Source organism: Marmota flaviventris, chromosome 11 (assembly GCF_047511675.1).
Source record: "Marmota flaviventris isolate mMarFla1 chromosome 11, mMarFla1.hap1, whole genome shotgun sequence".
Lineage (NCBI taxonomy): Eukaryota > Metazoa > Chordata > Mammalia > Rodentia > Sciuridae > Marmota > Marmota flaviventris.
Genome location: NC_092508.1, coordinates 25863886 through 25888719, shown reverse-complemented (window position 1 = coordinate 25888719; position 24834 = coordinate 25863886). Strand labels below are relative to the sequence as shown.

Below are 24834 nucleotides of genomic sequence, written 5' to 3'. Positions count from 1 at the left end.
TGGTGATGTTTATTCTTATCAATTAATGTCCATGGCTTTATAAGATCTGTGCTCTAAAATGCATAGTGCTGATGTATTCAAATAATGGGAAATGAGAAAATTATATTGTTGTAAACGAAGGCAGTCGTGGTGTGATTGTTGTGACACAAAAATAAAAGACACTCATCCCTCCCTACTAGGATGCCTGGCCATTTCTTATTAATATGTCTATCCTCAGCTAGTAGTTTTGGGCATATAAGAGGCCTTCAGAGATGTTCTTTGAATATATTTTGAAACATACATTCTCCAAAAGGATTCTATAAATGATGGGAAAACTGTTGTTTTCAACAATGTAGCTCCATCACTTCCTTATTACTATCCAAGTTCTCCAAATTTTCCTATCTTTCTACAATAATAGTAACCATTTGATGTAGTTGACATAGTTGAGTAATTTTTTGTTTGTTTCAAATCCAGGAGTTGAAAACTAAATATTCTAAAAATAAACAATGGAATAGAAAAAAAGGAACAGTTCATAGGGCAGAAACTATTCACTTGTATACTCTGATCTCAGATTGGTAAAATCAAGTAAAGTTTCCAAAAGTTATTTTTGGAAGTAATTTCAGAAGAGGATGAATAGATTCTGAACCATTTGTACAGTCACCTAACCTCATATGAGTATTTGCATCATGACTCATTCCCTTCCTAAGAAAGTTGTAAGATAATTCTTGTTGGTGGCCTTTTTTATTTATTTCCTAATTATGAAAATCAAAAATTCAAAAAGGACTGGCATTATTTGTAATGAGAGATGTAATTTTTTAATCAAATGCTAATAGTATAATATAGCTTATTGTAGATGCTATATAGATAGGATGTAGTTATAAAGAAAGAAAAAATCTTCAGAGTCCATAATATAAGTACCATTAGGAATTTCCTTTCTCATCTCTTTTCTTATTATTAAAATTATTCTATATCTGAATTCTGTTTATTCACTTAATGTTAACATAACAATAATATATACTTAAAAAACAGTGTTGTCATTTTAGTGACTGCATATTAGTTCTAATGTACTGTATGAGCTTACTCATTTTTTCACTTTTACTTGTTTTGTACCTTTTTACTATTCCTAATGCAGTTTTTGAAACAGTCAGTGGTATCTTTCCTAAGTAGTTCCCACAGAAGACTGTAACTAAGCAGACTGGGCCTGCTTAGAAATCCAGTCATAACAAAATATGGTTCCCATTCTACTTTTGACCAAATACCCCACTTTTCTTTCAAAACAGCTTTCTGTATGCAGGGTATTAACTGATTATATATTGAAATTATCACCTGTTTCTTATCCTTAGGATGAATAATTTAGACTAAATCTCTTAAAGTATATTTGAATAAATCAGTGATTCTTAACATTCTATAAAAAGAAAATTTCCTAGGATACAAAACATACTGTATCCAATTTTTAGAGATTCATAATGTACATCAGCATATCAAAGAGAAGTTATGCACACTTTCCAAATTTATTTAATAGCACAGATATTATTTTTCTGCATAGTAATTATAAAACTTGATTATGGAATGTTACTTAGAACTCGGTTGCTCAAAATTTGGTCTGCAGTCTGATGTTGGTTCACAATTGTTACCAGTCTCTGATAATATAAGTACAGAAATTGAGATCATTTAGAAACTTTTAGGAATTTGACAGTGCTATGATTATATTTGACTTTGTAAATATAAAGGTATCAGCCTGGGCTGGAGATATATAGCTCATTGGAGTTCAGTGGCAGAATGCCTGCCCTGCAAGTGTGAAGTCAGAGGTTTGATTCCCAGTACTACAAAAAAAAAAAAAAAAAAGGAAAAATGTATTAGACTAAAACTAACTGGAAATAAAAAAAAAAAAATTTTAGTGAAGAAAATAGGGCTGGGGACATAACTCAGTACCAGAGGACATACTTAGCATGTATGAGGCCCTGGAACCCCCAGCACCAGTTATAAAAATAACACAGAAAAACTCACCTTCAACAGACCCTGGAACATATTTTCAACAAGACTTCTTAAAACAGTGTAGAAAATGAATATTTTTTCTTCACTTAATACTCAGTCAACAAAAAATATATACTAAGTATATACCAGACATAATTCTAGGTATCATTTTCCCTGAACGATATTAGGTTCTAAGAGATATGTTTGCTCTTGAACCATCTGTGATCCTGTTTAGAGGAGCTCTCTAAATCTGTACATAGGATTGAAAAGGATTCTATGATCTGGTATCTTTCAAACTCTTTTTGATATTTATCAGAAAGCTTTTTCCCCAGTCTTTCATAAAGTTCAGCTATTGTCTGTCCCATGTTGGGGTAATATAAACCTAACTTTCCCACTTTTCTCTTTTTTGAGAAGAGCTGTTTGGAAGCTAAAACCACCTTTGAGGTATTTTTAAGAACATATGCAGCATAGAACACAGATGGGTTACCATAGATCTTGTGTCATGTAAATAACTTGTAAATTTCTCTCCACCTCACAAATACTTAAGTAAACAATTCCTAAGTGAATCCTTACATAATAACATCATTACCCATGGCATGACTCTGGAAAGAAGGGTCAGAGAAGTCCCTCTTTACACACCTTGCTTCCATTGAGAATCCAATCACTTCCATCCTTTTTGGCATTTGTTCTTACTCCTTGTAAGTCACTGTAATTGAAAGAAAAGATAAAAAAATTCATCAGTTGGTAAAAAAGAAATTAGACAAATGCTATTATATAAGTATATATACAATGTGATCATTCAAACTGGATATGCCATTATAAAAATCTTAATGTAAGAAATGTTCACACAATTGAACTAAAAAAATCATGTCTAATATATTATATTCTAGTCATTCTATGAATGAATGTATGATTAAGATTAAATAACCTTGGGCTGGAGATGTGGCTCAGTAGTAGAGCACTTGCCTAGCATATCAAGGCCCTGGGTTTGATTCCCAGCACAGCAAAAAAACAAAAATTAAATAAATTAGCCAGACTTCATAGAATACATAAAAGCCCAACAATGCTCAAAACCACAGATTGGCTCACTCTTGAAATTCTGTTATCACAATATATTTTACCTACCTTTACATACTTTGGTTCCTTCCTCTACTTCTTCTCATCAAGAATTTAGCTATTAAAAATACTATTTCTCACCAGATGTGCTGGCACACTCCTGTAATCCTAGCTATTTGGAACCCTGAGGCAGAAGGATCACAATATAGCGAGATTCTGTTTTAAAATTAAAAAATAGCTGAGGTTGTACTTCAGTGGTAAAGTGCTGACCTAGCATATATAAGACCCGGTATTCAATACCCAAAAACAAATACTGCCAAAAAAAAGGACTACATCTAAAATGCTGGGTTTTTTTTTGTAACAAACTTGCTCTAAAAGTAGAATTTTTTAAAAATCTAAACAGTATTTTAATTAAAATATAAAGAAATATAGAAAGTATTCCAAAGAAAATTTATTTAACAAATGAATTTATCTCCTGAACATTTTAAAAATACATCCTTGCAATTATTTTTCCATAGATTTAGATACACCTATAAATGTACATATGTAAAATTGGAACCATACATAATAATATCCAATGCTTTTTTTATCTACATAGAATATCATCATGTGAATTTACCATGATTTTTAACTAACAATCCTCTATTGTTAGAAATTTAGGTTTCAAAAACCTACAGTGATTAGCATTATAAATAAATAGTCCACATATATTGTGAAATTTTTCTGATTCTTCTTCTATGTGGTCTTTATATTTTTATACTCCAGGACACATTTTCTTTTTTATAACTCTTTATTTGGATGAATAATGACCCCTAAAATATCAGGTTGTAATCCCTAAAATCTATAAATGTGGCTTTATATGGAAAAGTATAACTTAAGGATGTTGAGATGGGAAGATTATAGTGAATTATCTGGATGACCTGTAAATGTAATCACAAATGTCCTTAGGAGAGAAAGACTAAGAGAGGAAGATTCCATAAACAGAAAAGGAGAAAGCAATGTGGTCACAAAGGCAATAAGCCAAGGAACACCAGGAGCCACCAGGAGATAGAAACACAAGGAGTAAATTCTTCTCTATGCCCTCTGGAGGATGCTTGGCTCTCCTGATAACTAATTTGGGGCCCAATGATACTGATTTTGGATTTTGGGCCTTCCAAATTGTTTAAAGAATCCACTTCTGTTGTTTAAGTCATAAACTTTGGTGGTAGTTTGCTACAGAAGCCACAGGAAACTAAGGTATTCTCTTTGAGTATTTACCTTAAATTTTAGTTATTAAAGTAAAGACTTTTCTGCTGGGCTACTGTAATACCAGCTACTCAGGAGGCAGAGGCAGGAGGATTGCAAGTTTGAGGCCAGCATGGGCAATTTTTTTAGCAACATCATGTCTCAAAATAAAAAATAAAAAGGGCTGGGGTTGTAGCTCAGTAGCAAGAAAAAAGTACATGTTCAGTACAGACACAATTTTTTTCTTTTTTTGAGTATTTCTGATTTGAGGTCATTTGAATTCACGGTTGCAGAACTGACAAATATGGAGAGCCAAACATACTAAGAAAATGTTTGTTATTAGGGCACTGCTTCCAAGAATTTAAAACCAAAAGAAGGTTGACTTACCTTCCAGCACCAGGCTCTGTCATTGCTATGGCACCAATACATTTGCCTGCCGTCATCTGGGGGATGAAGTGCTCAATCTGTTCTTTTGAGCCATAGTTGGCAATATAAGGCATGACGATATCTGAATGAAGACTAAAACCTGGCCCTGTACAATTTGAATATGCTCTTAAAAAGAAAAAAAAGTATTAAAAACATAAGATAGTTATTTTGTTCTACTCTTAGTGTCTTTAATTTTCAATTAAAAATGACTATTGGAACAATAAAGTATTAAAGATCTTGATTGTGTGTGGTAGGTTGTGTGCAAACAGCCTGTTTCCTCATAAACCTATGACCTTCCTGAATGTTGTTTTTACTCTTCTTTTTATTGTTGGTTCTAAAATAGTAACAGTGTTCTAACAGCTCAATAAATAATTATTTAAAGAATTAAGAAATAAATTACTGATCACCTACAATTGTATAACCCTAACACATCAACTATTTTTATTACGGAAAATTATCTTTGGATGTATCCTAATGTAGATGTAGTCCCTATGAATTTTTTACTTTGCTATTTTCTTCTTAAAGTATATGACATAACAAAAATCCTCTTTTTAACTTAGTTTTTTTTATTATAATCTTAAAAAGCTGAGAAATATTCCAAATTATTTATGTCCCATGATTTTCTTATTCATTATCTCACTGTTACAGATTTAAATTGCTTCAAAATTTTGGGGATTATGATCTAACATGATAATGATTTCTGAACATAGCTTCTATTTTTTCCTATTAAATTATTTTTCAGATAAATTCCCCCAAATGCCATTCTAAATCAGAGTGAACAAATTTTTACTTTTTATACATATATTTACCATTTTAATCCCCTTATAATGTCACCAGTAGTATATGAATATGCCACTTTTACCACTTGTCAACACTATGTGATAAGAATTCTCATTTTCATAAATTTTTTTAATATATATAATGGTACCTCCAGGTTAACTTAATTTACTTTTGGTTGGTAGTAAGGACGAACTTTTTCTACTTAAAAAAGCCTAATTGGGGCTGGGGTTGTAGCTCAGTGGCAGAGCACTTGCTTTGCATGTGTGAGGCACTGGGTTCAGTCTTTAGCACCACATAAAAATAAACAAGTCCATCTACAACTACAAAAACAAACAAACAAACAAACGAAAAAAAACCTAACTCATTTTTTATAAAGATGTTCCTTCAAATCTTTTGTCCATTTTAACTGAAACCTTTGTTCTTATATATTAGACTTCTAGTGTATTTGATAATAATTTTCCATTCTGCTGTTCTCTTTAAAATATCTTTTTAAAAGGAAAAAATAACCATATGAGCCAACCATAAATTAACTCTTTAACTTTCAACAGTACCTATTTCAACAACATAAAAGAGGATTTTCTGATTTCCCACATTTAAGAAATGCACAGGAGCCAGGTACAGTAGCACATGCCTATAATTCCAGCAGTTTGGGAGGCTGAGGCAGGAGGATGAGTTCAAAGCCAGCCTCAGCAACTTAGTGAGGCACTTAGCCACTCAGTGAGACCCTGTCTCTAAATAAAATATAAAATAGGGCTGGGAATGTGGCTCAGCAGTTGAGTGCCCCTGAGTTCAATCCCTGCTACGAGCTCCATCCACCCATCCCCAAAAAAGAAATGCACAATAGTATAAGTGCCATAATCTTTCACATTTTACACTGAATTTTCAATCTTCCCAGAAGATCAGAAAACATTTTTTATTATCATTTGAAAAAAATGAACATTCAAAACATGACTCAACTTCAAATGTCTCCATACTTACTGCTCTTCCCAAACAATAGCTGTGGAGTACAAGTCACCACCAATACCACCATGCTGCTCTGCAATATTGACTCCAAGCAGCCCTTGTTTTCCAGCCTTTTCCCAGAGTTCCCTAGGCACTTCTCCAGCTTTCTCCCATCTGCAATTAAATATTTAAAAATCAGATAGATTTCTTTCAAATTATTTAAATGGCCACACTTTGAATAATTTTGTGCAGGAATGCATCCTTGGTTTAAGGTTAACTATGCACACTGGTCATACCCTTCTATTTGTAACTGGACTCTACTTAATCATTTCTCCTTCTTTTTTCTTTTTCTTTCTTCTTCATATTTGGCACTTTCTGCCTTCTTTCTTCACTATTTATTCGACCTATAAAATACACCCACTGAAATTCATGAGTACAGTTTTGCTGGTTGGTGCTGGCAGCATGCAAGCTTAGTTATGCCATATAGTCATGGGAATCTGCCTAACCTGTCTTGTAAAGACAATTCTCTGCATCTTTCCTGAATTTATAGCATATGAAAGCTGACATGAGGAAACCACCTCATTACATTTAAATTGGAATGACAGGAAAGCAGAAGCACCTTACAGCATAGATCTATCTGTCAAATGAATTTCTGAGAAGACTGTGCCATCTCCTCCCTTACCCCCACCCAACTGGGGGGCCTCAAGCTTGCTAAAGGCCCATCCCTAGCTTTTCTTCTTTAAAAATGGAAATAGCATAGTAAGGAAACCATGGATAGTCAGAAATAGTGAAAAAAATGTGAAAATATTTTTGTGTTTTTTTTAAGTGGTAGATTCAGTTAGTAAGATATGGGTTATTTGAGTACTCCACTCAAAATCTGCCAACTCTATTATCTTTATTTCAAGGCATTCTCAACAATAGTTGTGAAACAAAATTGAAAAGCAGCAAAGAAGCCAGGTACAGTGGTGCATACCTGTAATTCTCAAGAGGCTGAGGCAGTAGGATCATAAATTTAATGTCACCCTCAGCAACGACTTAGCAAGATCTTGTTTGGAAATTAAAAATAGTACTGAGGCTCAGTGGTAAAGTGCCATTGGGTTCAATCCCTGGTACAAAAAAAAAAAAGAAAGAAAGAAAGAAAAAGAAAAAGAAAAAAGAAGACTCTCCTAGAATTAAGTATGTTTTATTTCTTTTATCTTCAAAAAGCTGATTGCTTTTCACCAGACCAGTCACAGCTTCTGAGTTTAGCTAATTTTGGTCATTATAACCAAGAAAGTATTAATATAAAACCTGGGTATGGTGGCACATGTCTGTAATTCCAGTGACTGGAGAGAGTAGGGCAGGAGAACTGCAAGGTCAAAGCCAGCCTGAGCAACTCAGCAAGATCCTATCTCAAAAAAGTTTTAAAGAGGGCTGGAAATGTAGCTCAGAGGTAGTGGCTGATCAGCTACGAAGATTTGTACTCCACTGGCCTTTTGAGCTTTCCTTTAATTCATTCATAAAACAGAAAAAGAAAGAATATGAAATGGACTAGCAGTTTGCTGCTACTTAACCATAGTTTTCAAAAAATACTTTTCTTGAGTAAATTTCAAATTTTTTAATATTCTCACTATTGAATTGTACGTTATACATTTAAAAATTCATTTAAGACTGGGGATATAGCTCCCATGGTAGAACTCTTGTCTAGAATATATGAGGCCCTCATATAGAATATATGAGGCCCCAGTACAACAGAAAAAAAAAATGTAGCTCATTGGCAGAGCACTTACCCAGCATGGGCAAGGCTCTGGGCTCTATCTTAAGCACTGTGGGGAAGAAAAATAAATAAATTAAGATAACCAGGTATGATGGCACATTCATGTAATCCCAGATTCTCAGGAGGGTGAGAAGGGAGGATCACTTGCTTCCATGATTCAGGAGACTAGCCTAGGCAACACAGTGAGACCTATCTTAAAAACAAAACAAAACAAAAAAAGCGCAAATCATTTAAAAAGTTATAAACTTAAGAATCCTAGGATATTACAGGATTATGGTGAAGAACAATAAAAATGTCAGTAAAGCACTGACATTATTTTTCTGCACAATATACAACATTCTAGGAAATAGTTATTTTCATATTTGGCGCTTTTATATAACATTGAAACATGAAGGTAGGTGAGCTTACTCTGAATGATGAGGAACCACTTCTTCTTGAAAAAACTTCCTTACACTTTCCCGGAAAATGTCGTGCTCTGAAGAAAAGATTCTTCTAATTCCTACATCTGTTAATTTTTTAGCAGAAGGAGATTCCAAACGTTTCTCCCCTCCAGAATGAGAACATCTTTAAAAAAATGCATTAAGAAAAAGTAAATGAATTGTTACTCTTCATAGCCAAATTAATGCTACTGAACAACATAGCTTTCCTAGAGACACTTTAAAGCATCACCACTTTTCATAGGATGTCCCCTACCTCACTGGAATTAAGAAGCAATTTATCATTAGTCAACTCAGTCTCCACTTCCAAATTTCTAAAGAGGATAACACCTGGTACTCACTGCAGGTAAAATATAGTGTTATCACAAGATACATAGATTAAATAATGTAAAATGCAAACAGTACAATAAAATAATACCGTTTTCACACCATATGCAATGTTTAAAATAATGCAAACCCTCCAAAATTAGTATTTTATCCAGAATCCCATCATTTTAAATGGCTGGTACATAAGATATAAACTGTGTTGATGTTATTACCACAATGCAGAAACAAACCAAATGTATATTAAATGCCCACCAGTCTCTGCAAGGATTTGTATGGGATTATTCAAGAACTTCAGGAACTAATCCTTCCCCTCTCTTCCCACCCCATCCCACCCAACCCCACCCACCAAACTTAAAATGAGACTGCTCTTTACAGTTCCTTTAGTTCAATCTTCTTTAAGGTTTTTTCCCCTCTGGAAGAAATTTTGAAAATCTGTGAATTCCTTTGAACATTTTCCAGCTCACATATAAAAAACTTGTATCATATACTCAAATATTATCCAAACATGTTTTTGTTTCCTATTAAATTTCCTTAGTGGGACTCTGCTTTTTAAATTTTTTAAAGTATTTGTCTAGAAAAGAACTATTTCTTGTGATAAGTAGACTTAAAGTTTTTTTTTAAAAGAGCTTTTAACTAGACATTAAAATATGACTAAGGCCTTCCTAATTATCATCTTTAAGAGTTACAGTAAATCAGCTTAATATACTATTATTAACCAGTCTTGCTTGTTAACATTTAGGTTATTTCAATCTGGATGGTGTCTGGTGTAATCTAGGAACAGCAAGAAGGCCAAGTGTGGCTACAGTGGAATGAGTGGAAAATATTTATATAAAGGCAGAGACAAAAGGAAACCAGAACATGAAAGGTCCTTACAGACCACTGTCATTCATGTTGCATTGAGTAAACTAAAATTTACTTTATCCCTCCAGTTGAAATGATTGGTTCCAATTTCTTGCCACTAAAAATAAAACTATAAGTATATATGTGTCCATATAGATTATCCATAGTTGGTATTCTTCTTCTAGGGAAAAAATAAGCCAGCTCATGTCACAAAAGAAGAAATACCTCTAGAAGAGGGTCTGGAGGAGCTCTCGGAGGAGGGAGTGGGGCTGGACCCAGGGCCAGTGTTGAAGGAAAAGAATTTCAGCAAGTGTCAGTAGAGGGATAAAGACTTATTTAGGAAAGGAAAGAAAACACATTCAAGGGAGAATATGTGCTACCTTAAGAGCGAGAGACCTGTTTTCAGGTTCCCAGGTCTTCTTTTAAAGGAAACTTGATGAGGGATGGGTTAGGAAATGTATGTGAGGGTGACATCAGTCTGACAGGCTGATGTGGTCTCCATTATCTGACCCATAGATAATATTGGAAAGTCTCCTAAATGATAGATTTATTAAAATGTCCTGTCTTTATGTAAACTATTTATTGGTAGACTAATGAACAATGCACAAGGTAATTTTCATAAATGGGTGAATTTACAGTAACTTTAGGATTTATGATTTCCCAGAAACTTGAGGGTAAAAGGCCTTGAAGTGAGACTGGCTTGGAGAGTGACAGGCTGGGAAAGGTATGAAGAAACTTAAAATTATTTTCTTAATTTAGTAAATATTATACATTTTCTTTTTCTTCTTTCCTGCCTTATTAAAACACTGAATCATTTGTAAATAATAGTAAAGACAATTTATTTTCAAGTTCAATTGGATCTTAATTTTTTATATCCTATATTATGTTAAGGAAATCTTTTCCAAGTAAAATACACTAGGACACATGAAAGCAAAAGAAATGCCAAGAAAAAAATAAAGATGTTAAGGTCAGCCCAGGTGGTCAAGAGAGACTACATAGTGGGAAGAAATCAAAACACTTAGCAGCAAGTTTATCCTTTACCAAATAAATTGGCCTTTTCTCCCCTATTGAAAATAGGAGCAAGAGGCTTTACCATTCACAACCCTCCACAAAACTTGGGAGACTGGTTGGTTGGTGAGCAAAACAGGTTATTCAAAGCCGGCTCTCAAGAAGATAGAAGAGATCTTTTTCTTTCTTAAATCTTCATTTTCATTTTTTTTTTTTTTTTACTATTTTTTTATTAGTTGTTCAAAACATTACATTTTCAGGGACACAAGGGCCTTGAAACTTTTATAAAAGGAAGCACAGTAGACAAAGGGCAAGGAATATACATATGTAGAAAAGCAGCTCTCAGGAGGTTGCTTTCGATTTCAAAGAGGCTCTGTTTTACTAGGGCCATAAACTACTAACCTTGCAGACTGGGCTCTGTAAATTCCGCCTCATTTACATTTTCAAAAGCAAATAATCTCCACCAGCGCACCCCTCAACAACTGAAAGCTGGTTATAAATACACAATCTTAGGCCTAACTTCAGACCTATGGAATCAGAATGAGTATTTTAACAAGATCCCCAAGTGATTTATATGCACATATAAGTTTAAGAAGTCTGTTACACTAAAACTATAGTCTAATGAATGAAAGAATGTCTCAAGTCTTTCCTTTTCTAATATCCCCTCCGTAAGGATAGACTTTCTTCCCATACTTCAACTAAAATAGCGAACTGATCTTTGGGGTCCTATAATTTTAAGAGCATAAATAAGGCCTGATACCAAAACTTTCAGGGTTACTCTAGTATGATATTCTGGGGTTGAACTTAGAAAAGTATGTGTATGCTAAAGTGGCCAATTCGGTGAGGCCTCCTGAACCTCCCCAAGAGTAAGCATTAAGTCTTGCAGCTGAGTGCCTTACTTCAAAACAATGTAGTAATTAGACCATTTACCTGCCCTCTCACCCTAATTAAATAATGAATCCTATGTGCTTCCAGTTTGTTTATCCAATGAATGGATTTTATGCATCAGACGGTGTCCGAAACGTTTTATCTTATTATAAAATACCACCTTAATAGTCACTGAGCCTCTTAGAAGCTCCTTCAATAATCCCTCTGTATTTAATTAGTTGATGGATTGCTAATAAATCTAAAGCTGATTCTTTGTCTGATGGGGAGCTCGCCAGGTCATTTGTGTTGGATTATTGGCTCTGGCCACTTTTTTCCGCCGCGTCGCCGCGGGCTGAGCGCTGGTCCCAAGTTCGCTATCAGGTGGCTGTCACACGCTGCAGTCCTAACTAGGCCAAAGGTCGCAGCGCGGTTGCGGGAGCATCCGAACTGCATTTTCCAGCTCCGGGTCCCGCCGAGGCAGTGGCACCAGCCGGGCGAGATAGGGCTCCGGAACGCGCATTTGGCGAAATCTTCTCCGGCTCGGCGGAGGGGGCGGCCCCGCTCTGAGAGCCAGGGACCAGGCCCATCCGCTCGTCCCAGGCTCGCGGCGGCCCGGCCCGGGGATGCCATCCCCTCCAAGACCCTGGGAAGGGTGGCGTGGCCCCCGCCCCGCACCCCTGCAGCTCTCACCTTACGGCGGGCGACGGGCGCGGCGCGCAGCAGCGGCCCAGGACGCGCAGGGACCCGAGGAGGAGGCGCGAGGCCATGGCGGGACAGCTAGGGGCGGACGACAGGGGCGACGGACGCGGCTAGGCGGTTCTTCTGCGCCTTCGGCAGGGAGGGCGTGACAGGACTGCGGGTGGGCGGACTCTCCGCGGGACCCGCCAACTGCACGTTTCCAGTGAGCTCCACAACGCCTCACTGGCGCTCCGATTAAGGCTGGGCGCACGCACTTCCGGAGCCGCCAGCCGCAACAAGCTGCCCTTGGGGTACTGCCCTGTCCCTGGGCTCTCCCGGGCCTCGAGCACCCATTCCCGGCCTTGGGCGGCTGGAGGATCCCGAACCGATGGGCTGGAAGAACCCGATGGAAAAAGGAGTCTCCAAAAGCCCCCAACACAGAACTGCAAAAATGTACATGAAATGTACTTCGTAATAGTGGAAGTTAATTTGCTTCACATAGACAACTATTTAAACACTGTTTTCAAAGAATCGAGCTGTTATTACTTTTTTCTTACAAAAATTAATGGCTAATTCGTGGGGAAAATGAAAATAGATTCAATATGCAAATAAAAATTCAACTTTAATTCGATTCTCCAGTAGGTTTTTTGTTTGCTTTTCTGTTTCTGGATATGAACCCAGGGATGCCCTACCACTGAGCTACATCCCCAGTCCTTTTTGTTTCTAATTTTTAGACAGGATCAATTTCTAATTTTGCCCAGCTGGCCTTGAACTTGATATGCTTCTGCCTACGCATCCTAAGTAGTGGGTTTATAAGCATGGAACACCATGCCTGACTTTCCAGTAGTTCTTGATTTGAATTCATATTTTGCCATTTCCTTTCTACTCAAGTCATCAATACTGTTAAATAATTCATGTTGCATCTCAGTGATGACAAGTTATTGAGAAGTGTGTGTGTGTGTGTGTGTGTGTAATAGGAAGTATCTGAAGGTTTTTTGTTTTGTTTTTTAGTTGTAGTTGGACACAATACCTTTATTATATTTACTTTTATGTGGTGCTGAGGATTGAACCTAGTGCCTTGCATGTGCCAGGAGAGCGTTGTTTTGCTGAACCACAACCCCATCCCCAAGGTGTCGATGAAGAATGTGCAGAGTGATTTCTAAGGTAGTGAAGCAGAACATTGAGGCCCTTTTTAAGACTGTTACCATGGTCCTGAAATGGTGGAAGTGAAAAAAACATTTTCTGTTAAAAATCAACAACTTGGGAGTGGGGATGTAGCTCAGTGACGAAATGTCTGTCCAGCACATGCAAGGCCCTGGAGCTTCATCCCTAGTAGGGGTGGGTGAAGGTGGGAGGGATAATTCAACAACTAACTTAATGTTAGATATAAAGAAGGAATTTAAAAACAAAGTTTTAATTCTAAACACGGAAAGTATGAGAACAGTATTAGCTAACAGGGGGAGAACAGGGAATCATCAACCCATCACTCTAGCCAGAATTCTGGGCTTGCTAATCTTGCATCACTACCTCAACCCTGACATTGTGCCGGATATTAACTAGCTTCATAGAACCAAAATCATGGTCCTTCAAGGTGATAGTTAACTGATTGAGTATCCTGCCCATTTGGGGCAAAAAATGATCTGTAAAAAATAAAAGAAAGCTTTTTTTCTCTCTACTTATCCTCAACACACTCTACCATTTCTGGTCAAAAAATTATGTGGGCATGTTTCCTTGCATACTGAGAAATCTCTAGCACACACCAATTTCTTCAATTCAATTCTGTCACTGTCTTCCTGGAGATAATGTCAGATCCTGCAGATTGACTCAATCTCACAAGACTGCCTTCATTTCAGGACCCAACTGGAAGCACTGGGTTGTGTTCTGTGCTTCCGACCACCAGTTAGAAGCAGGGTTCCCATAACACACACACACACACACACACACACTATAATCTTGTCAAATAGTTCATAGATACAAGGAAATAAACTTGTGTTTACCACTTTATTATAATAAAAGATATTACTAAGCAATAGCCATTTGGGTAAGATGTACAGAACAAGGGGTGGGTGGGTGTGTCACCAAAGAAGAGATGTCTCCAGAAAAGGGTTCTGAGGAGTTCCTGGAGGGAGGGGTGATTTAACTCAGTACCAGCAGAGTCCTTGACATATGTAACAGAAAAGAATTTTGCATGTGTCAGTAGAGGCACAGACAGATTTATTTGGGAAAGCAGATACACGTTAAAGGGAGAATATGGGCTGAAAGGAAAGTGACCACAACACTCGGAGTGACCAAGAGATCTTTATTGCAGCAGTGCAACAGAGGAGAAAAGAGAAAGAGAAGGAGAGAGAGAGAGAGAGAGAGAGAGAGAGCGAGAGAGAGAGCGAGCGAGCGCAGGAGAGAGAGAGAGAGCAAGAGAAAGAGGGGCCCTGCAGGAGGGAGTTTTTATAGCCCAAATCTAGTGGGGTCTCTGGGCCTGCAAGCTGTCTTGTTGGGACAAGGGGGTTAAGTGCTTGGCCTTGAGTGGCGGGCTGAGTGTTCAGCCTTGAGCAGGGGGGCAAAGCACTCAGCCTTGAGCAGGGGCTTGGGTGTTTGGGCTTGAAGCAAACTGGTGATAAAGAACCAGACAGAGGGTTTGAGTGGCCAGGTCACCTTGCAGTTAACTTTGTTTGGCAAGCCCTGCAGACAGCTTACTCAGCCTGTCCTGCACCTAACATGGGCTATGTTGTGAAAGATGCCTTTTGAGACAAAGCAAAGAATACACATTTGAGGGAGAAATGTGGGTCATCTTGAGAGTGAGAAATGAGTTTTGGGGACCCAGACTCATTTTTTAAAGGAAACTTGGTGAGGGGTAGGTTGGGGAAGGTATGTGAGGGTGACATCAGTCTGGTAGTTCTCAGGATCCTTAGGCTGAGATGGTTTTCATCATCTAATCATAGATAACACTGGTAAGTCCCCTAAATTATAGCTTTCTTAAAATATCTTCCCTCTCTTTGCTTAGTGTATTAATTGGTGGGCTAATTAACTGCACACAAAGTTGATTATTATAACTGAGAAAATTTATGATTAACTTTAAGATTTATAGATTTTCCAGAAACATGGATGTGACAGGCCTCAGAAAAAGACTGACTTGGGGAATGAGAGTCCTGGAAAGTTGTGGAACTTTATATTAAAATTAATTTCCTTGTCCTACCTCTGTGTCTCCTTTCTACCTATTATTTCTTCTATTCTACCTTGGGGTCAGGGGTAGAGAGGAGTCCTGAGGGGGCAAAATTGCGACGTATGCAGTCGGGGGAGAAATAAAGAATGTCCACATGTTTCTGCCCCTTTCAATTCTTTATTCACTCAAATTACTCAATACAATTTCACTCTATAGATTCTTAGTCAAGAAAACGACAATCCTTAATGCTAGGCACTGCAATAGATATAATTGACAGCAAACAATTCTAGATTAATTCTAAGCACTGCAAAACACACTTAATCATGATAGGCTAATGACAGACATTTCCTCTGCAGGCTAAGTTCAAAAGTCTTAAGCCATAGGCTTTATGTCCAGCAGATGCACACTCACTCAGACCTTGGTGATCAGGTCTGGAACCAAGGCAGGCTTTTCCTGGTGTAGAGTGGGCGACCTGTTGAGGAGAGGGTGGTAGGGAGAAGTTTCAGCTCTTACCAAGGCTCAAATGAGGCAGTAGAGTTTGAGAGCAGTGAGGATCATGCGGAGGCTCAGGAAAAGATGACAAGTGATAGGAGGTCAGGTCCTCATCAGGCTCTCCAGCTCGAGTGCATCCTTGTTTTGGCTGGCTGAATCCCTGTTCATTTGCTCTATTATTTATACTAAATTTTGGGGGGTTTTTACCCCCCTTTCAATCTTTATCAGCTACCACCGGATTTCTCAGGGACATCATTTACACTGGGGTCAGAAACATCTGGTCTGGTGGTCTCCACCCTGATCTTCTCACCTTTCCCTCTTATCAGGCAAGGACAGCCTACTAGGGGCTTCATTCTATTTATCATGATGAGGGGAAGTAACTTATTTGTGGCCATTATGGAGGGCTCTGTGGATATGCCTGGTGAAACTGCAGGTTTCAAACTAGAGTTTTTAAAATGGAGCTGCTCAGGCTCAGGCCTAAGGCCATCCTAACAAGAGGACACACAGAGCATCCATATCCTCTCTAGCCCACTGGCATCCCAACACTTCCACATGTTTGGCATCTAGGAGGCTTATCAAATTTCATTGTTTTATACATCTTAATCTCCACTGCATTACCATTTCCTGGAGGATGATGGGCAGAGCAGAAAGTGTCAACTCTTTAATCAATCCTTCAATCACTTGTACTTCTTGGTAACCAGTCTCATTCTGGGCTATGTAGAGCCCCACCCTGTCTCCTCATTAGTATAAACCAAGGTATGATAACAGGGGCTCATAGTAAAAAACCTAAAGACACCTTCCACCACTCTGAAAACACTAAGAATTTTAGGTCTTCTCTGACAGAAACCAGGGACAAAAACCAAATATATTTCATGTTATACCATAGGATACTCCTGCTGCATGGTCTTGCTGAGACTCTGGGAAAAATAATACAAACACTTCAGTGTGATCTGAGAATCACTATCGTAACAGTATTTGTTGTTCAGAGTATGTGATGATGAAGTACAGGATTCTGTATTGTTAACAAGCCTCAGAGGTGTTTCTTACACACCAAAGTGTGTGAACCACCAATCTCCCCTAAGTTCACTGGAAGTAATATTTAATGTAAAGTATACGGCACAGTGCTCAGTACATAACATAATGTTAGCTGTTTGTATTCTCCTTCCCTTGCATTCTTACAAGACTCTCCTCTTTCCAGGAATGATCACTCTTAACAATGACCTTCTATAATCAAATAGACAAAAACTAGAATTTTTTTTTCCCACTTAAATAATTGGCTCCACTGAAGATTTTTCAGATCTATTAAGGTAGTGTCCAGGCAGAACTGTGGGGGCCATATTTGAGATTTAGTATTTTCTGATCTTGGAGGCCATGTTTTAAATCTGAGAGTAGGGCCAGGGGTACCTACACAGGTAGATGACATAGGCAAGTTTTCTCTAGGGACTGTAGGAATTACTTCAACATCCTAGGAAGTAGAGTAATGTAAGAACTCCCACTCTAGGTATGGTGGTACATGCCTATAATCCCCACTACTTAGAAGGCTGAGGCTAGTGGATCCCAAGTTCAAGGTCAGTCTTGGGCAACTTAATGAGACCTTGTCTCAAAATAAAACTAAAAAGTGTCTGAGGATGTAGCTTGGTGGTAGGGCACTTGCATAGCATATACAAGATACTGAGTTCAATCCTCAATAACACACATACTCTCTCTCACTCTCTCTCTCTCTCTCTCTCTCTCTCTCTCTCTCTCTCTCACATACACACACACACATACACACACACACACACACACAGTTTTTTAATGTCAGAGGAAGTAATTAGTGATTTGTGTAAAGATAGGTTTCATTATAATATACATTTATATAAAAGATAAGGAAACCTTATTTGTGTGTTTTAACCTATTTTATACTTTGCTTAAATGATATTAAATGATATATAAACTTTTCCCAGTATGAAAACATGAGATAACTGATTCAAATACTTGCCTCACCTCTTTGAATCATAAGCTTTGAATGTTCCTTTTAACATACAATTGTTATTTTGCACCTTTCTCTTCTTAAATATGCTTTTCTTTTTTAAAATTAAATGTTTATTTGAGCAACTTAGCTTCAGTTTATCAATATTTCATCAAATTATTGTTTTAACTTATTATTTAGAAATCATTTCACATGTGGAGAAAAGAGATGCAAATATAGAACAACTAACTCTCATTTGCCCTTTACTCAGATTCTCAATTGCTAACATTTTGCCCCATATACACATTCTTTTCTGAACTATTTGAAAATAAGTTGTATGTGTCACGCCCCCAAAGAAAAGTCCCCCATGCTCCACAATCCTGGGGATCAAACATACAGGTATTTCACCATTGTGTTACATCCCCAGCCCTTTTTAAAATTTTATGGTAGGATACAGTCTTGCTAAATTCCCGAGGCAGGCCTCAAACTTACGGTCCTCCTGCCTCTCCCTCCCAAGCCTCTGGGATTACAGTTGTACACCACTGTGCCTGGCAAGAAATGCTCTTAATATCCATAGTAGAGGTATCAGAATTTCAACAGGTATCCCAATAATATCCTTTCATGACAATGAAATCCAATCCAGAATCCCACCCAGGCTTTTTTTTTTTAGGTGCTGGGTTTGGACTCCAGGGCCTTGGGCATGCTTGGAAAGCACTCTAACAATGAGTTACATCCTCAGTGCCCACAAGATATTTTATTACATGTCCCTCTAGTATCCTTTAACTTGGTGAAGTTCCAAGTTGCCTTTATAATCTCATTTTTAGTTTCTTTTTTTTCTTTATCACTTATAACATTGACAGCTTCGAAAGAGAAAGGCTAAGTATTTTATAGTTTGTATAAATAACTTAGGCTTTTTTTTTTTTTTAAGTTTCTTAGTGGCAGAATCAATGCACAAATGTGGTGTCCCCTTCACTATACCGTATCAGAATGTCCTGATGCTGGTTTGTTTGTTTTTTTTATTAGCAAGGTTAATTTAACCACATTTAATTAAGATGGTGCACTTGACATTTAGTTTTTCCTCTTATGAAATAAGGATGTATAAACAAATACGTTTATGAATAAAGAATTGTCTATGCTAAAATGATATGCAAGTTTAAAGGAACTATCCAGATAACTTAGGCAAAACGCTAAATATTTCATAACACTTTGAGTAATTTATATGTCCCTTGCAGGAATTTGGCAGGAATGAGTTCTACAAGCATGACTTTCAGTGGGGGGAGGGGGGAGAGTTTTACTGTGTTATTCAGCCTGTCCAGAAACTACTGGGCTAAAGTGATCCTCTTGCATCAGCACTCTGAGTAGCTGTGACTACAGGCCTCAGCAGATGCTAAGGCATGGTTTTATTAAGTGAAATGTCGGTGAAGAACAGAGTAATTAGTCAATGGATGCACCTTAACCTGAATCTTAAAGAATTTACAGGAGAGCTGGGCATGGGGACATAAAGCAGCAATCTCAGTATTGTCATTTAGATGTGAGGTGTCCCCCAAAAGCATAAGTATGAGACAATGCAAGAAAGATTTGAGGTGAATGATTGGATTATGAGAGCCTTAATATGATCAGGATATTAATATGTGAATGGGAATTAACTGAGTGGAAACTTTATGCTTATGGCTAGATGAGGTGTGCCCTTGGGCGCACGCCTTTGGGGTTTATATTTTGTCCCTGGTGAGTGTGAGTGTTCTCTCTTCTTCCTGGTGGCCATGCTCTGAGCTGCTTTCCTCTGCCACATTCTTCTGTCACGGTGTTTTGTCTCAACTTGGGCCCAGAGCAATGGAGTAGACTGTCTATGGACTGAGACCTTTGAAACTGTGTGTGCCAAATACTTTCCTCCTCTAAATTTGTTCTTGTCAGGTCTTTCAATCACAGTAGTGAAAAAGCTGACTAAAACACTCATCTATATGGGAGGCTAAGGCAGGAGGATTGCAAGTTTGAGACCAGCCTGAACAACTAAGTGAGACCTCATATCAAAATAAAATGAAAAGGGCTAGGAAAAAAAAAAAGAGGCTAGGGATGTAGCTCAGTGGTCGAGTGTTTGCCTAGCAAGTGCAAGAATTTCAACAAGTGCAAGGCCTTGGGTTCCATCACTAGTACCGGGGGAGTAACAGGAGAGAAATACCAGGACACTAGAAGTAAGTGTAACAAAGAAGGAAGGAAGAGAAGGAAAACAATCTAATTGGAAGGTGCATGTTTAAAAGTTGGAAATGCAGTTCAGTGGATAGGTGTGTTAGCTTTGTCATTGAGACAAATACCTGAGATAACCAACTTAAAGGAGGAAATATTTATTTTGGATCACAGTTTCAGAGGTTTCAGCCCATGGTCAGATAGCTCTAATTCTTTTAGGTTGGTGATAAGGCAGAAATATCATGGTGAAAGTTCATGATGGAGCAAAGCTGCTTACCTCATGGCAGCCAAGAAGCAGAGAGAGGCTGGGGTTGTGGCTCAGCAGTAGAGCGTTTGCCTAGCATGTTCGAGGTCCTGGGTTCGATCCTCAGCACCACATAAAAATAAATAAATGAAATAAATGTATTGTGTACAAATAAAAAATAAATATTAAAATAAAAAAGTCCATCAACAACTAAAATGAATAAATTGTTTAAAAAATAAAAAAAGAAGAAGCAGAGAGAGAAAGAGAAAGGGGCCAGGGACGAGATACACCCTTCCAGGGCATAGGCCAGGTGAATCACCTCCTTCAGTTAAGCCCCATCTCTCAATTTCCATCACCTCCCAATAGTCCATTCAACCATGACCCCATCAATGCATTCATAGGTTAGTGAGGTGAGAGCCCTCATGATCCAATCATTAAACCACCATGCAATAAAAAGACCATCAACTCCAATTTTAAGTCAAATCAAACAAGCTTATAATTCTAGCCAGGACTGTCTCTTCCAAAAAACCCTTGGCTAGAGAACAGTACCCCAGCTCTCTAGGAGCATGGTTTTATAGCACAAAAATTTGCAAAAGATGTGTTGGGGGGGGTGTCTTGAAACAGGATAACAGGATTTTGACAAGCATAATACAAAGACAGATAGTAGGTTAATGATCTAAATGGTTCATCATTTCAAGTTAGGAAGTAAATTTAGATCCCAACACCAGAATTTATGAGGCACCGCTGAGGTTTCAGAGAGGATTGTTATCTGGTTAGAGAAAACCACAATTTATGAGGCAACACTTAAGTTTTCATAGAGGGTTTTTATCTGGTCAGGGAAAGCTAGGCAAGGGCAGGTATTCCAAGCAAGTTTAGAAATCACAGTAATTTATAGTAAAACAGAAATTAACTTTTCATGACTTTGTGATGAGATGGCTCCCAATCTTAAGATGGAATTAGGCTGGGTTCATCACAATTATTTTTGAAAATGCCCACCTTGGAACATTTCTGTATCAAGGACCAAGCCCAACCCAAGAGCTTTTGGGGAACATTCCAGAAACAAATCATAACAATAGGTAATCCCTTGATGAGAGCATTCATGTATACATTTAGGTATGAGATTACTGGAGAGGTTGACTCCTGACTCTGTAACTTATCAGTTGTCAATTGTCATTGGGAGGATTAATTTTATTGGTGCTTGTAAATGGTACCACACATGGATTTGCAGCCAATTATTTCTGGCCTGTATTTTTATGAAAACTGAAATCAAACCAAGAAATTTAGATTTGATGTGGTAGGAGATAAAGAATCCCCATGGCAAAGGAGAGCAAAATTTATTTATTAATTCATTTTTGTATTCAATCATACTTAAGGAGTTCTCCATAATGTTAAGGGTACAACATTGTACAAGATAAAATTCCTGTTTTCTTTCTTTTTTATGGAGGGATTCTGGGGATTGAACCCAACGGTGCTTTACCATTGAGCCACCTGTTTTAACTTTTTATTCTGAGACAGGGTGTTGCAAAGTTGCTAAAAGTCTTGTTAAATTGCTGAATCTGGCCTCAAATTTATAATCCTCCTGCCTCAGTCTCCCAAGTCACAGGAAATACAGGCATGCAGCATTGTACCTTGCTAAAACTCCTGCTTTCAAGAACTAGAAATATAATTATGAAAATAAAACTGGCATACAAATACAAGACAGGTTGTGATTAATGAAGGAATAAGAAGGTAGGTTTCTTGATTTGTTCCTTTTTCCTACTTTATTTTTATGGCACACAGGAAAAAAATATGGAATATAACATTCAACAGACTTAGGCTGAGGATGAAAAAACTTCTCTTGGAATTCCGTACTCTCTCCATGTCTGTTTCCTTATTTGTAACATGCAGATATTAATAGTATCTATCTCACAGTGTTGATGTGAGGCTAAACTAAGACAAAAATATGTAAAGCATCCAGTTTGGTAGCAATAGGAGCCTAGGGCATAGTAACATCAATACTGTGTTTCCTTACCTAAATCTAAGGCGAGACCATGTTCTGCCCAAGTTGCCAGGGAAACAAATAAAAGCCAAAGAATTTGACTCTTCTGATTTAGTTCACTATCTTTCATTTGAAAAGTGTTTTTGGCAATTGCTCCTTCTAGTTTCCAATAATTTAGGCCAAATTTTTGTAGGGCAATTTGATAGTCCTTTTATTATTTCCAGATCCCTGTGTGAGCAAGAGTTACCAGTGTTAGCTTTAAATATCTATACTTTTCATTTCACTCAATAGCTTATGCTTCAGTTTTAGAAAAAAGCAAGAGAGAAAATGTCAAAGTCCCTTTATTACCATTTAAGAAAATGCTGCCCGTGGTATTCTTTGACCCAGAGTTCATGAGCAACACCAGGGATTTTTAAAGCTAATATTAAAATAGGTTAAAGTACAAAAGAATTTCATTTGTCCAGATTCTAAAACTGAGTAATAATGCTGACGAAATGTTCTGATTTGGTATAAGTAACTGAATAATGTTAGACTTTAACTTTTTTCACCTTTGGGGGATCAGAGCACTCATTCTTCAGGGGAGAGCATAAAACTATAGACCATGAAGGGTCAGAGAGGTTGTCCAAATATTTGCAAGCTTCAAAAAAAAAAAAAAAAAAAAACAAAAAACCTCTTAGCTATAAATAAGTACGACAGTATTGTGGGATCACATGTCAGACAGCAGGGAATTTCAGGAACATGGAACCAATAAATGGGCCAAAGTTAAGAGATTATCCCATAATTTCAAAAAAAGCAAAGGAAGGTCAGGCAAGGGCAGGACTCAGCTAGATCTGCCATATGTCTGGAAGCCTAAACTTTCTGAAGTCTGCTTTGTATATAGGTGGATTAGAACAGGCCTGCTATTAGGAGACATGGACTTTGTAGGTATAGCATAAATTATCTAAACCTCTGCTTATTTTCCTGTAAATGAAGAATGCATCATGTTGTTGGGAGGATTTTTTCAAATAATGGAGGTCAAATAATTAGGATAATGATAAAAGTACAATAAGTACTCAATAAATGGTAATTATTATTGTCATCAATGAAAAATACCTATATTGTGGAGTTTAGAAAATAAAGGCAAAGAAAATCCTAAGGAGGAAAAAAAATCTGTTTAAAAATTACCTGTAATCCTTCAATCAAATATAAAAAAATCTTTAACCCTTTAAAAATGTGAAAGAAAAAAATAAAATAAAACCCTGAATCATACTTAGCTTTCCCTGTCTGATTTTATGGTACTTATTTGGTATTATACAAAAACACACAATTTTGCACTTTTAAGACCTGTTTGTGTGTATTCCAATTCCTTCAATTTAGGGGAAGTGTTGACAAAAGAGGCTGCTTATGCTTTAACTCTGCTACCTTTAGTAAACCGTGGTCCATGTGGCCCTCTCCATGCCTGACACAAACTCCAGCTTCTCTGACCCTAGCCACCAGCATCTGTCTATATATAAAAGTATAAAAAGCTGAATGATTAGTATCTACTGTTTTATTATTATTTTATATTTGATTTGAAGAACACCTTAATGAGATCAAGAACCTGAAACTGGGCATTTGTTTTTCCAGATTTCTGAAATATTTCCTTTTCCTTTACTGAGGTCAATAGTTTCAAAACTGGTTTTATGTTTGGGGATATTTTTCTTTAAAAAAGAAATAAGCAAATTTAAATATCTTTAGCCAAAATATTTTTCACAGTAAATCTAATTGTCAGGATTAAGAATGAATTTGTTTAAATCTCAACCTTCAAACAGGAATCTGATTCTAAGTTGTTTTCTTATATGGAATACGATCAGAGTATTAATCATACACATTTTAAAACAAAAACCATTGCTTAAAAGTAAAAAAAAGACTTTAAATATACATTCCAGGGCTTCTCTGTCCTTTATAACCATTCCATATGAAGTTCATTAGAAAATATATATGTCCTCTTGTACAATGCAAAACTGATCTTATCAAATGTAAAGGTTTTATGTAAGTTTAAGTGCATTACAGTCTTAGAATAAAGTGATATAAGCATCTGTAATTCTGTTATATTGATCCTGGACAATGTCAGAGGGATGATTGCTAGGCTATTTTGTCTGCATAATACAGAATTATCCCTCCACAAAGCTGATTTGTATTCAGGGTAAGATAAGCCTTAATAGTAAAATTTCTCCAAGAACACATATCTTTGCCATAGTAACTATATTTGTTCTCAATTTGACAATCCTTTTATCTTTATTTGAGTAGAAAAGTTTGAAATAATTTTCACAGAAACCTGAAAGTATCTGTTGATGCCCCACCCTAGACTGGAGGCTTCATTCCTTAGGTGATAGGCATTTTTTTTTTTTTTTTTTTTGGTGCTTGGGATTGAACCCAGGGCCTTGTGCATGCCAAGCAGGCACTCTTCCAACTGAGCTATGGTGATAGGCATCTTAATCAAGGAGAAAATATTTAGTCAGATTACTCTATAATTAAAGGTCAGTTTATAAACTAAAACTAAGTGGACCATGAATTAC

General features: G+C 37.2%; 1 protein-coding gene across 1 annotated transcript in view; it reads right to left on the bottom strand.

The window, feature by feature from the left end:
• The window catches only part of Acadl (acyl-CoA dehydrogenase long chain), a 29549-nt gene extending 17082 nt beyond the window's left edge, over nt 1–12467 (bottom strand). The window contains exons 1-5 of the mRNA XM_027941725.2: nt 12307–12467; nt 8546–8701; nt 6418–6555; nt 4621–4785; nt 2593–2659 (exon numbers count right to left, since the gene is read on the bottom strand). Of these exons, the coding sequence (XP_027797526.1) occupies nt 2593–2659; nt 4621–4785; nt 6418–6555; nt 8546–8701; nt 12307–12383 (603 nt within the window). The 5' untranslated portion in view covers nt 12384–12467. The remainder of the gene's footprint in view (nt 1–2592; nt 2660–4620; nt 4786–6417; nt 6556–8545; nt 8702–12306) is intronic.
• Between the last annotated feature and the right edge of the window lie 12367 nt (nt 12468–24834).